The 14,036-nt window shown below is 32.3% G+C and overlaps 1 protein-coding gene across 2 annotated transcripts in view; it reads left to right on the forward strand.

Moving 5' to 3' along the window:
* Nucleotides 1–14,036, forward strand: part of PCDH15 (protocadherin related 15) — a 681,342-nt gene that overhangs the window by 615,672 nt on the left and 51,634 nt on the right. For both annotated transcript variants that reach the window (XM_059662693.1, XM_059662692.1), the window contains exon 27: nt 8,255–8,470. In XM_059662693.1, the coding sequence (XP_059518676.1) occupies nt 8,255–8,470 (216 nt within the window). The remainder of the gene's footprint in view (nt 1–8,254; nt 8,471–14,036) is intronic.

Raw genomic sequence — 14,036 nt, forward strand, 5'->3', positions numbered from 1 at the left:
AACCCCTATCATTTCATTTGGTTTTTCTTTATCCTTTTCTTACCACATTTCTTTTTCTCTCCTTTTAAAATTGTTTTTGTTGTTGTTGTTGTTTTTGTGTGTGTGTGTTTTGGTGTTTTTTTGAGGGGGCAGGGTAATGGATTTTTCAACCCTATGTGTCCCTAATATATGTGATAGTTACACATTCGGTTTTATTAAGTATAGGTTATCTTAGAAATTTTAACCTAGCATGTACCTAAAAATATCAGTCTTTTCCATCCTGAACATTATATAGAGTCTTAGAACATTAAACTCCAGTCATTCTCAATTCAATTTATATATTACTGTGGTTGGTATTTTACTTTATTTTTAACCACACATAATGATATGATTATTGTATTGTAAAATTCATGCTTGTAGAGAGTTAGTTGTACATTTAATGTTTTCTATTCTTCTTCATTTTTTTCTTAATCTTAGCCCTTCCATCTGGAATCATATTCCTTTCACTTAAAATACACAATTTAGAACTTTCCATATATAGGGTGTCAAATAAATGTATACACACTTTAACAGCTGATAGCTCAATTTTGAAAATTAATTTTAATAAGCACTGTCTTTGTAATTATTCTAACTGTGTGTATACATTTTGGTGGGGGCACCCTATATGATAACTCAGTGATTATCGGAAAAAGTGTTCATTTCACTTTTGTTTTTGAAAGATATTTTCATTAGTTCTAGAATTCTAAATGAGCAGTTATTTTTCTCTTTGCACTTTGAAAATCTAGTTCTGTCATTTAATGTTGCTGTTAAGAAGTAAACTGTCAGTCTACTACTTCTAAGACTCCACTTTGGGGCTGCGCATAGGGGAATGTTCTGCAGTCTCTACATCAGTGGTTCTCAACCTTCCTAATGCCGTGACCCTTTAACACAGTTCCTCATGTTGTGGTGACCCCCAATTTCATTGTTACAAATTGACATAAGTAAAGCATAGTGATTAATCACAAAAACAATATGTAATTATATATGTGTTTTCCGATGGTCTTAGGCGACCCCTGTGAAAGGGTTGTTCGACCCCCAAAGGGGTCACGACCCACAGGTTGAGAACCAGTGCTCTACAGGATATGTGGGTTCTAGGTATGGGATACTTGTTATTTACTCTGTTTATAGTTGATTGTGTGGCTCCCTTTTATCAGTTTTGGAAAATTCTGTTCCATTCTCTCTTCTCTCTTTTTGAAACTCTTTTTAGACACATACTAAAATTCTGTCTAAAATTGCTTTTGAACTTATCTTTGTCATTTCTTTTGCCCTATCATTCAGTTCACTAATTATCTCATCAGCTATGCCTAATCTGCTAACAACTTCATATCTGAGTTTTAAACTTTAGTAATTATATCTTTCATTTCTAGGAGATTTATTTATGTTCAACTATTCTCATTCTTTATTCATAGTTTTTGAGATCACTATTATTTATGAAAACATGTTGAACATATTCATACTCTGTGTCCACTCCTTTGTGGATATGACTTTGCTTCCATTATCTCAACAGACGGTTTTCATATTTTTGTTTCTTGTTCATTTGGAGAATTACTTTATTCTGACTTGATATCTTTTGGGGGACTTATTTGTTAAAATTATTTGTCATAGATTGGAATAGCATTTTTGAAAAAAATTACTTGTTTCTGTGAGAAGGTTCAGCTGTTATCAGTCAAAGGTCACTTTTCTCACACTCACAATTGTGGTTTTTCTGTTCATTTGGGCAGAACTTAGGACTACTGGGTCAACAAATTCAGAATATTATGGTTTCTCCTTGAATTGAGTAAATTGGTGTTGTGTGCATAAAGGATAAACACTACAATGAGGACTTGTGTTTGGTTATGGATTCTCAAGGAAGCTGTTTTCCCCACTGCATTAATTATCTAGTATTACGTGAGGCAATTTTCTTTGCAGTTTTGGGGTGGCTTTGGCAGTGGCAGCTAGAAGAGAGAGATGCATTTCTCATTCACCCTCATAATAAGAATTTAGCATTCTGGGCAGGGAAGTCTTATTGGACTCACTTCCAAAGTGGGCCCTTGTCTTTTATTCGCTGAGCCACTCGGTACCTAATAAATTAAATTTTAAATTCACCTACCCCAGAAAAAAAGCCTCTGGATCAGTGCAAAGATTTTTTTTTTTTTTTGCCTTCACTTAGTTTGTGATCTGAACATTTATTATATCACTAGAGGCCCAGTGCATGGATTCATGCACTGGTGGGTTCCCTCGGCCTAACCTGCACGGATCAGGCCGAAACTGACAGTCCGACATCCCCCAAGGGGTCCCAGAGTGCGAGAGGGCGCAGACCAGGCCAAGGGAGCCCACCGATTCATGAATCCATGCACCGGGCCTCTAGTGTGCATATAAGATCTTTGGTTAATCTCTTCCTGCCCTCCCCCCTTCCCTCTGAGATCCATCAGTCTGCTCCATGTTTCCATGCCTGTGGTTTCCACTCATGTGTTGGGCATCTGCCCTGTGGTGGTTAGTGCGCATCATAGCTACCGGATGGTCAGATGGTCAGATGGTTAGACGGTCACTTAGGCTTTTATATATAGAGATTTTTATCTCCTTTATATATCTGGGAAGAATTCTTAAGACACTGAATCTATAATTTACTGTTGTGTTTACTGGGGTTTTAGTCTTGGTACTTACTCTGACATATTGAATGCAGTGGTGTTAGGGCGAGACCTACCCAACTGTGCTATCAACTGTCTGTGTGATGATAAGCAAGTTACTAATCTATCTGTGACTCTATTTCCTCACCTATAAAATAATAATGAAATTTACTCAATAAAAGGATATCATTAGATAATGTATATAAAGAATTAACACAGCACCTGGAAAATTGTAAGGGTTCAATAGATGTTATATCAGCAATAACATTATACAAATAATGCAAATGGATATTGTGGTTTAAAGATCCCTGGCTTAGATCAGCCACTGACTTTAATAGGTTCAATGGCATGATAGTGGCAGAATTCCAGCTGCAGTTAAGGGATGATTGTGAAATAAGAAATTGGAAGCAGTGAATGTAGAAAAATATCCTGAGGAACTAAACTGTGAAAAATAGATATGGAAATTATGGATATAGTGACAGAAGTGGGTATAGAGTAAAACAAGAGTTTAGTTTTGTTTTAATAAGAAAGAGATAGATGTCTTATGGTCTGTTAAGTTAAAGGTTGAAAGTACAGAGATAAATAGAGCTGATGAAGCATTAAATGAAGAAGAGATGGGAGAGATTCAGGTGAAGGCCAGTTATTTTGTAACATGCCCTTCATTTTGGATGTTGAGTTTGTCTGATGTTTTTTCATAGTTAGATTTCAGTTATGCAGCTTTGGCAGAAATATCACAGAAGTGATAATGATGTGTTGTCCTCATGACATTTGATCAGGTGACACATGATGATGACTTGGCCCATTACTGGTAATATTAATTTTGATCACTGAATTAAAATAGAGTCTGTTAGGCTTCTCACTGTATAGTGACTCTTTTGCTTTTATAATTAATAGTTATTTTGCGGGAAAATACTTTGAAGCTATGTAAATATTTGATCTTCATCAGTCTTTCACTCACTAGTAACTCTTGCCTGAATCAATTTTTTTCTGAATTGGTTATTATTATGGTGGTTATCAAATGATATTTTTTTCCTGAATCCATAATTCCTTCTACATTTATTGGTATTATGCTGTAAGCAAGAGCCTTTTCTTTATTCATTCACTCATTCATTCATTCAATCTGTATTAGCACACCCATTCCATTGTATTCAATAGATCATGATCTCTTCCGGCTATTGTTTATTTTGATGTTAGAATAGCCCCTTCAGGCTGGTTCCTTGGTCTTTTTGGTATAATCTTTTCATTAAAAATGATGATCGCACAATACAGACTGTGTAGAAATTTATGTTGCCACTTAATAAATTATGAAAATTTTCCATGTCATTAAGAATGGTCTGGGAGAGACCCCTCCCATGTGTGAAGGCCTTCATTTCATTAGCCAAGAACACAGTATGTTAACAGAAACAGAGGTGGCACACCAAGCAAGAGCAAGTCTAGTGTGGTTGAGTATATTTTTATCCTGGCCCCTACCTTATAACTGGCTGTGCAGCTATTAGAGATGTCTACACAGGATGTGAGGATACTTATTGTGGGGCTTTCTTTCACATAAAAATTGTCAGCAACCTACATGTCAATCAACTGGAGATGGGATGTTATATAGTAGTTAAAACAAACTAGTTATACAGATCAATATGTATAAATGTGTGTACCCATTATATTACATTCAACAGTACACACACTTGTACAATGAATGCATTTGTGTTCAGAATAATGATGAAAAAGTCCAAGGCAACAATATGTACTGAAATCATGAACGTGGTTACTATTGGGAAGAAGAGGAATAAAATACAGAAGTGATCTTAAAGAGCTTCAATCTATAATATGTAAATTATACTTCCATAAAGCCATTTTAAAAGAAGATCTAAAGTAAATATGGCATAATGTATAGACTTGATATGCGTGGGTTAGGTAAACAAGTGTTTATTATATTATTCTCTTTTATACACTTTTATGTTTGAGATATTTTATAAGAAATTAACAGTTTTTATTTATTTATTTATTTTTATTTGAGAGAGAAACATTGATTAGTTATTCCAATTATTTATGCATTCATTGGTTGCTTCTTGTATATGCCCTGACCAGAGATTGAATGTGCAACCTTAGTGTACCCACAACCTTGGGGTATCTGGACAATACAATGCTCTAAACAACAGAACTATCCTGCCAGGGCCAAGAAACTCTAAGTCATCTATTTTTTTGAAAATCACATCTGTCTATTGAGTCTACCTCTCTATATAACAGAATGCAAATAAACAAACAAAAATTTAAATTTAAAATTATTAAAAGTAGGAAACAAAGAGATATAATACACTGTGCTAAAACTCACGTTTTTCACATCTTCAACCAGATTTAAAATTGTGCTCTTAATTTTGTGATCAATATTTTTGTGATTCATTTTGTATTTAAATATATATTGCAATTTATTTCATAAAAATAACATTTGCTTATCAACTGTATGATTATAACCTATATAACCAACATTAATCAGTCACATATTATATCTAGGTTTTAGTATTAAATTCATTTTTGGTTGAAAATTGAGTAGACTCAACATTAAGCTTGAAGATCCTTTAACTTGCTCATAAGTATAGCACCTATTGAAATTTTTATTATTTGCTGTTTAACTTACTTGAATTCCACTATTGGGATACTTGGGAGAGAACAAGGATATTTGAAATAATGATAATAATCCTGACAATCATCCTCAATGAGTATTTTCTAAAATGAGATCTTGAGATTGCAAAGAGGATCAAGCTGATTCAAACAAATGGAAATTTAAAGTGGAATCATTACTAACAACATACTAACAGTAGTTTTATATATTTTTAAAAATGGTCTAGTAAGCATAATTTTTAAAAATGTATCTCATTTTTGACAAATTGCTTCAAATGTACTGTGAAAAATAAGAAAATAAAATAGGTATTTCTAAGTTATAATTATTAATTCCATAACCAAACTTTGCATTAAGTAATTATTTGTTTCAGGCAAAGTATGCTTTAAAAAGGCATCTTAATCCATAAGACAAAATATGGTGACTTGTGGTAATCATAATTAAATAAATTAACAATACTGTCAGTTAAAATTATTTTTTTATTAAAATTGGAAGTTAATCAGTAAAACCTATGCAAAGAAGCTTAATGTACCCACAATCACAATGATAATATTGTGACCACGTTTTCTTTTCTAAATGTGATTGTTGTGTTACAGGTCTATTTTTAAATATAAAGGTTTAGAATATCACAACACAAAATTGAGTAAAGGAAGTCAGACAGAAACTTTATTATGATCCTATCAATATAAAGTTTAAAATTAGGCATAACTAATCAATGGTATTAGAAATCAAGATAGTGGTTTCCCTGGATAGTTGGGTATAACTAGAAGGTCATGAAGGGATGCTGATAATATAATATCTCATGGAAGTGTATATATTGCAAAATTTTATGTAGCTGTATACTTAATATTTGTCCATTATAGCATGTCTGTTATACCTCAGTAAAGTTTGCATTAGCAGTAAAAAGTTTATTCCTCAGGAAATATCAGTGTTAATAAGTTAAAGGATATTATCCAACCAAATGCTTTATTGAGTTGGCATTAGTCTGAAATTTTCTCACAGTATGTAAAAGAAATGTCTTTGATTAGTTGATTCAAACTCTGATTTTAACTTTTGTGGGGAATGTGCTTTTTTTTTTTTTTCTATGCTGTGCTTTGTTAAATGGATAAAATCTCTGGGGTTCAAAGCTTAAAAAGAAAAACTTTGATAACTATTCTTTTCTTTGTTCTTTTTTTCCCCTTTAAGTAATATTGTTGAAATATAATTACCATTTCTCTAATGCCAAAATTAAGCTCTACCATTATGCAATCCATACCAATCATCTAAAGAGATGAGCTGGTAGTTAGAGCTTATTCTATTCTAAAGTTGAAAATTTTAACTTCTTAGAAAATTAAAGAAATATCTTATCCTGAAGTGAAATATGTGGGCTAAGTTACCTTATCTACCAGCTGGGTAGAGTTATCCTGAAATATTTTAATGGTTAAGCACGTATATCAATTTTGAAGACAGAGAGTCAAGTTCATGCTATACCTTAATACACATTTATATAATTTATAGTATTGTCATTATTTATATACTAACTTTACCACTTGCTATGCAGGTTTTGAAAAATTAAACCAAATAAAATGTCAGTTCTTTAGTCACAATAGCCGCACTTCAAGTGTTTAATAGTCAAATGTACCTAGTGGCTACTGTATTAAAGCATATTTAAAGAATTTCCAGAATTCTGGACAACTAATATATAAATGGACTAATACATTCCTCAGAGAGTTTACTAAATATTTCTGTTGAATTCTTAGCATTATGAAGGCAAATCATAAATGCTTGATCATGATATTTAATAGTCATATCATTGGTTAAAATAAGAATAAGCAGATAAAATAATAATAAAAACATAAAACTTACATATCTGGTATCATGACTAGCATATATGTAGGTTTTTATAAATTCACTAAGACTATGTTAATCATTCTGCTTCCAAGTATTTTACTATGAAATAATTCTCAAATTGGCATTCTGAAAAATGTCCCTGAAGTAGAATCCATAGACCAGCCCAATATGTAATGCTCATACTTTATTAAACACACACACACACACACACACACACACACACACACACACACACATACACACACGCACGCACACACACACACACGAATCATATTCTAAACAACAATTTACCTTATTACAATTCTCAATGCTAAGAAACCTTAACTTGTAGATTGTAAGTACCTACAATCCAGAAAAAAATCTGGATAATCAGGGTATGGGATAATGTAAAAACTAAGTTGGATTAGTATTCTAACCCTCTGTAATTATGTTATGACATTAACTAATTAGAATCTCTTTAAGCAACTCTGAGCTTACTGGTTAGCAGCTCTGAACTTTGATTTGTCTTATTGTCATTGGATGTATTTTAGTGCCTTTATTTTTCCCCCCTTTTTTAAAATATATTTTATTGATTTTTTTACAGAGATGAAGGGAGAGAGATTGAGAGTTAGAAACATCAATGAGAGAGAAACATCCATCAGCTGCCTCCTGCACATCTCCTACTGGGGCTGTGCCCACAACCCAGGTACATGCCCTTGACCAGAATCGAACCTGAGACCTTTCAGTCCACAGGCCAACGCTCTATCCACTGAGCCAAACCGGTTTTGGCTAATTTTTTTCCATTTTAAAAAATAGGTTAAATAAAAGACAAAAACCCATGCTATGTCTATACGCAAGACAATGGTTAGGTAAACAGTGAGTCCCACCCTTAAACCAATTTGGATCTCAGCCCAGAGCTGAACCCATCTGGCGTACCAATCAAAAAACCTGATTCATCAACTGGTCTCTGTTAGTGTCTATGTCCTTTTATTCACAGTTCAGTAGGTATTATTCTAATGACAATCCTTGAGCCCTGTGGACACAAAGTTTGTAAATCTATCTAATAGCATCCAGAAAAGTAGACGTTCAGGAGGGCTTTTTTGCATTTTTATTACACAAGAAACATCAATCTTACAAGCAGAAATAAGCCCTTTAATAAGGGTAATTTTTTCGCCTGATTATTTATAACTTGTGTTTTTTCCCCTCCTAGGCTACTGATAAAGATACTGGCAATTACAGTGCCATAGCATACAGACTCATAATTCCACCAATCAAAGAAGGAAAAGAAGGATTTGTGGTGGAAACATATACAGGGCTTATCAAAACGGCCATGCTCTTCCATAACATGAGGAGGTCCTACTTCATGTTTCAAGTCATCGCAACTGACGACTATGGGAAGGGACTAAGTGGCAAAGCAGATGTACTTGTAAGTAGATAAATCTTCAGATGCCTTACTAGTCTGGGGTCAATGTTTTCAACTGATAGAACTTTTAAATTTATTTGAAATAGGCTTTCTAAAATATAAATGTGATTAACTTTATCCAGGTTGTTGATAGCTATAGCTTAGTATATAAAAAAATATAGCTTTAAAGTTGTTGGGTTGTTTTTTGTTTTTTTTTACATTTGGGAAATACATCATATGTTTTTATATATGCTTTTGACAACAGTGTCACAAGCATTGGATTTCTATTTGGTCTGCAGATCTCATTTTTAATACATATTAGGTTGGAGCTACTCAAATTTTTAAAATGCTTTGCAGAGTTGTGTTGTAGAAAGTAAAATAATTTGTATTATTTACATTACTTTTAGGCCTTTCGTAATTAAAAAAACAAAAGGAATGTTCATGTTTCAATGGATTTTTTTTATTGTTGTTTAAAAGTCCCATTGATGACATTGATGATCCTTGACTAAGTTACATTTGGTTTCAGTCAATAATATCACTTTATTCTGACTTTTTCTTTAGAATTTTGGTGGTAGATTATTCTCAAGGGTGGTTTGCTATTAGCATTTATTCAAAATATTTAACACCAATGCATCCATTCCATAGAATCTCTATAATTATTTGGACTTTTCTCTGATAAATCTAGTATAAATTATAATTATTAGAAATGTTTGTCCCTTAAAGATAGAATCAAGTATAATTTTTTTTTTTTTTTTTTTGCTTCTTACATCTTATTACATCTTCTTTTTTATAGCTTTCCTCATTTAATTCTCTGGACAGGTTTAACCTTCATATTATGCAGAATCAGTGATCAAATATTTTTCTTTTTAGCTAAAGATCAATCACCATGATTGTGGTGGGTGTGAAGGCCACAACATTCTCATTTTTAACAGTAAAGCTGCATAAAAAAACAAGGGCCAATCTAAGCCAAGAAGCTTTTGACATCGAAGATATTAAGGTTGATATAGATTTTCAATCAAATTAATATCTGTAAACATTAGGTAAAATAACGCTATTTCTCTTCCTGTTAAAATATGCACACTGTGGTGCTTTAAGGTTAAGTGATAATTTCATATATTAAACATAATTAAAATATTACAAAAATCATAAAAATATAACTATATAGATTATATATATATATATGATATGTACATAAACTGAAGGAAGTTTATGGGATTTTTATTTGGATTCTATAAATTATTATGTGGAAATTATGAAGTATACCTTTAAAATTATTCAAACTATATTGAGAAAAATTAAATTAAAATAAATGATAATGTTCTATATTTATAATGTGAGATATATATATATATATATATATATATATATATATATATATATATATATATGCCTTCCTAGCAAATAATATTTGTAAGATCTAAAATTCTTTATGAAAAGAAATAAATATTTTATGAAGAGAGAACAACAATGTACCAAAACCAAGAAGAAAGAGATGTGATGGTAGGTCTGAATAACTGATAGATATTCACTCAGTCTGAAGAATGAGACTCGGAAAGTGACTAAGAGAAAGGGCTGAAGGTGGAAGTAGTTGGTTCATCTAAAAGCTGAAAGCAATATTAAAATTATTGGAACTCTTTCCTAAAAGCAATAAGAAACCATTTTTTTAAAATTTAGTAAGGGTGGATGAAGATAAGATTTTAATTTAGATAAAACCTTGCTTAATGCAAATGTGGTTCTCCCCTGAGGATACTCCTGCTGCCTTCCACAATAATGGCTTTTGTATTCTGTTCTATATATGTTTGCCACAGTCTTCATACTACCTACTGGCAAAGTACAATTCTCAGTGCACCACATGGCTGCTTCTAGATCTTTCCTTCTTCCCAAGAATCCAACCTTGATTCTCATCATGTGTGTCTCTGTCACTTACTCACTGCCTCACATTATTGCTGTGATCACCCAAACCATTGCTCAATCCCCAACATATTTCAATGAGTTTAGCTCCGGAGTTATCTCCAACAATTCTTCTCTCCTAATTTTTGGCAATTTTGTTATACACATAGATGAATCTTCCAGTATCCTGAACTTAAAATTTCCCTGAATGGCTTTCCTCCAATGGCTTTACCATCTACCCTATTAAAATAACAACCAGAGTTATTTTAGCCATTACCAATTACTGCAACCCCTCTGTAACCTCCTCCATTTCAAACTTCCCACTCTCTGGCAATAATACTGAATGTGTTCAGCTAGCCCCAGCACTGTGTCCTCACCAGGACCTTTAATTCATTTAGCCTGCTATATTTTTACCCTTCCTCTAATCCCCCTGTGCTCTCTTTCCTGCTTACCAGTTTTGTAGTGCATTATCAATTATTAAAAGCACTCCATCACATAAAAATTCAACTTCCTTGCCTTCTCTTCCTAAATCACATACACTTAGCAAAACCATAACTGTACTTAATTGCAACGTTCTTCTTTCTCTCATGCTGAGTATGACTGCAAAAACATGTACACTTATATAATTAGTCTTTCTTTAAATTAATGTTGAAATCCCCCAAGTGAGCTCTTATTTATTCAATAACCACACTGTATATTTCCTGGTTCATTCATACTCCTCCTCTTCTAGAAGAACTTGTTTCTTACAATCCTAATTAATTGGCAACTTATTTCCCTGAAAGATAACATTAAAGCATTTAGAAAGATACTTTGACAACTCCCATCACTAAATCCTTCTACCTACCAGGATTTATACTGACACTCTTTGCATTATTATTATTATTATTATTATTATTATTATTATTATTATTATTATTATTAGATGGATTCTCTATGCATTTATCAGGAACCATTACCTTGACCTGTGCAACAGATTCAAATCCCATTCACCCACTCTAGGACATTGTTTCAACAGCTCTCTCATTTTCTATATTCATCATTAATATCAATCCCCCCTTTATTTGATTATTCCCATAACCATGCTTTTTTTCTTTTTATGTTCAACATAAAACCCTCTTACTCTACATCTCCTTCAAGCTACCACTCATTTCTATTACTCTTTCCAGAAACATTCTTTGTTAGAGTTAACTAATTTCTCACCATCTAATCTCTTTCAAACTCTCTCTAATCATAATGTCAGTGCCAATATTCATCCAAACTCATTATGTCAACATCATCAATGGCTTCTTGCTACTAAATGGACTGGTAATTTCAGTCTTCATCTTATTTGAACCATCAGCAGCACTTGGATGATTATTACCTTTACTAGGCGTTTGGGCCACCATTCTCTCTTTTTACTTCTTACCTTACTGTTTACTAATATTCCTTCTTGGTTCCTTTGCTGGTTCAATTTCTTCTCCTCACCCTTTAGTACTGAGATTTCCTAGAGCTCAGACATTAATTAATTCTCTTTTCTACTTGTACTCATGACTCAGTAAATTCATCCAGACTCATAACTTTAAAATATCATCCATATACTAAAACATATTAAAGTTGTATCTTCACCCCAAAGCTCATTTCTAAAGAGTGGACTCATCTATCTATTTGTACTTGCAACAATTACACATTAATATCTAATAAAGATATCTGTGTAATGTTTCCTAAACTGAAATTCACTTCCTCATCACATTTCTTTCATTTATAGTCTTCCCAACTTCACTTGATGCCCAAATTATCTTTGAGTTCCTTCAGCTAAAATTTCTTGATTCAATCTCTTAGCAAATAGTGTTATTACTATACATTATTAACTGCACATTTTTTCAACATTTCTACTCTTTAAACTTGGTTGAAACCACTATCACATTTCACCTATATCATTGCACAAACTCATTACTTGCCCTCATGTTTCTATTCTTCCTACACCACAGTCCAGTTTAATTATAACAGCCAGTGATTCAAATGTAATTCAGCTCCTGTTATTTCCTAGTTCAAAATCTTTTAATATAACGCCAATTTACCCAGAGAAATGTTCAAGTCACATATGAGACCCTTGATTCTGGCCTCCAGGAACCTCATTTTCTACTCTTCTCTCTCTTACTCATTCAAACCCAATAATATTGGCCAAGTTGCATTTATTCAAACAGTCAGACATGCTCTTACTTAGAGCTTTGGCAATGGCTCTGCTTAGAATGCTTCTTCTCCAGATGTAGCATCATGATATAGTATCAAAGAACACACACATACCTCAAAAGGCTATTAAAACATCTCATAGTTTTTCAAGAAAAGTGAGATTATGCTAGAAACATGTGAAAGGGACAGTGACCACTCCAAGCAAGAAATGGTGGTCCTCTAAAGGTCCAATATGTTAGCTATTTGCCATGTGTGGCTTCTCAGCACTTGAAATGTAACTAGGTCACATTAAGATGTACTGTAAGTATGTAATACACACTGAATTTCAAAGTCCTAGCATGAAAAAATGTCTCCTTAGTAAGTTGTTTTATGTTGATTGCATATTGGAATGATAATATATTAAATACATTGTGTTAAATGTACTATTGAATTAATTTCACTATTTTTCCTCTTTGAGTGCCAGAAAATTTAAAATTACATATCTGATATGTATTTGAGACTCAGATTCTATTTCTATTGAACAGTACTGTCTAAAATGAAGTATATGGGGAAAATGGGTGAGGGCAAGGGAAGATAAGAGGTTTGTGACGAAGAATCAAAAGGACTTAGGAAATAATGTAACTTGGCAATCTCTTGTTTTAGAATTCAAAGCTTCATAAATGTACTTTCTCTTTCCTTTTTTTTTTTTTTACCATACCTAGCAACAAATCAATTTTCACAATAATAGGTATATTTTCTTTAAAATCTTTCATTAGTAGCCAACACACAAGAATAAAATTAAGTAATTTAATAAGCAGATTTTTTTATGGTTTTGTATAACAAACTAACGTATTTCTGATACTATTTACATAGAAGCTATACTGGAAAAAGTAACAAATAATATACAGTAATGGTAAAGATTCAACTATCTCTTCTATAGATGATGGAAGAAACCAAAGATTCAGGGATGTAGGATTTTTTGAAAATCAGAATTTAAACTATAATAGCTTATTCTTCATTTTCATAGTCCAACATATACACATTCTATATAAATCATATATTAATACTTTTAAAATATTTAAAATTTTAAATGTAACTTTTAACAGGTAAGTCTGAGACAACTACTTTTGGAGTTAAACACAGTAAGACATTTTATCTGAATTATAAATTTTCTGTCTTAAAAATAACAAAAGTATGTTTTCAAAGGTTATTAAGGTCAGAAAATCTTTTAGCTAAATAGTAAGCTTAATATACATATATTCCAGAGGATCTGAAATCTTAATTTATTCTGTTGATTCAGTCAGAATGTAGTCCCTAAGCTCATTAACAAATTGAAAATTCCCTTTGAGTCAGTAATTTATCTTTCTGAGAAATTACTATTTTTAAAAGGCAAATAATAGAGTTACTTATATCTGCTAGGTGAAATTTTGCTTCCAAATAGGGTCCCAGCACATGAGTTGATTGCATTTCAAAAGTTTTCTTGTAAAAAAAACTTCAAAAGCTTAGAACATATATAAGAGGAAATTCTAAAAACCTGACAGCCACATGTAAT

Source organism: Myotis daubentonii, chromosome 13 (genome assembly GCF_963259705.1).
Source record: "Myotis daubentonii chromosome 13, mMyoDau2.1, whole genome shotgun sequence".
Lineage (NCBI taxonomy): Eukaryota > Metazoa > Chordata > Mammalia > Chiroptera > Vespertilionidae > Myotis > Myotis daubentonii.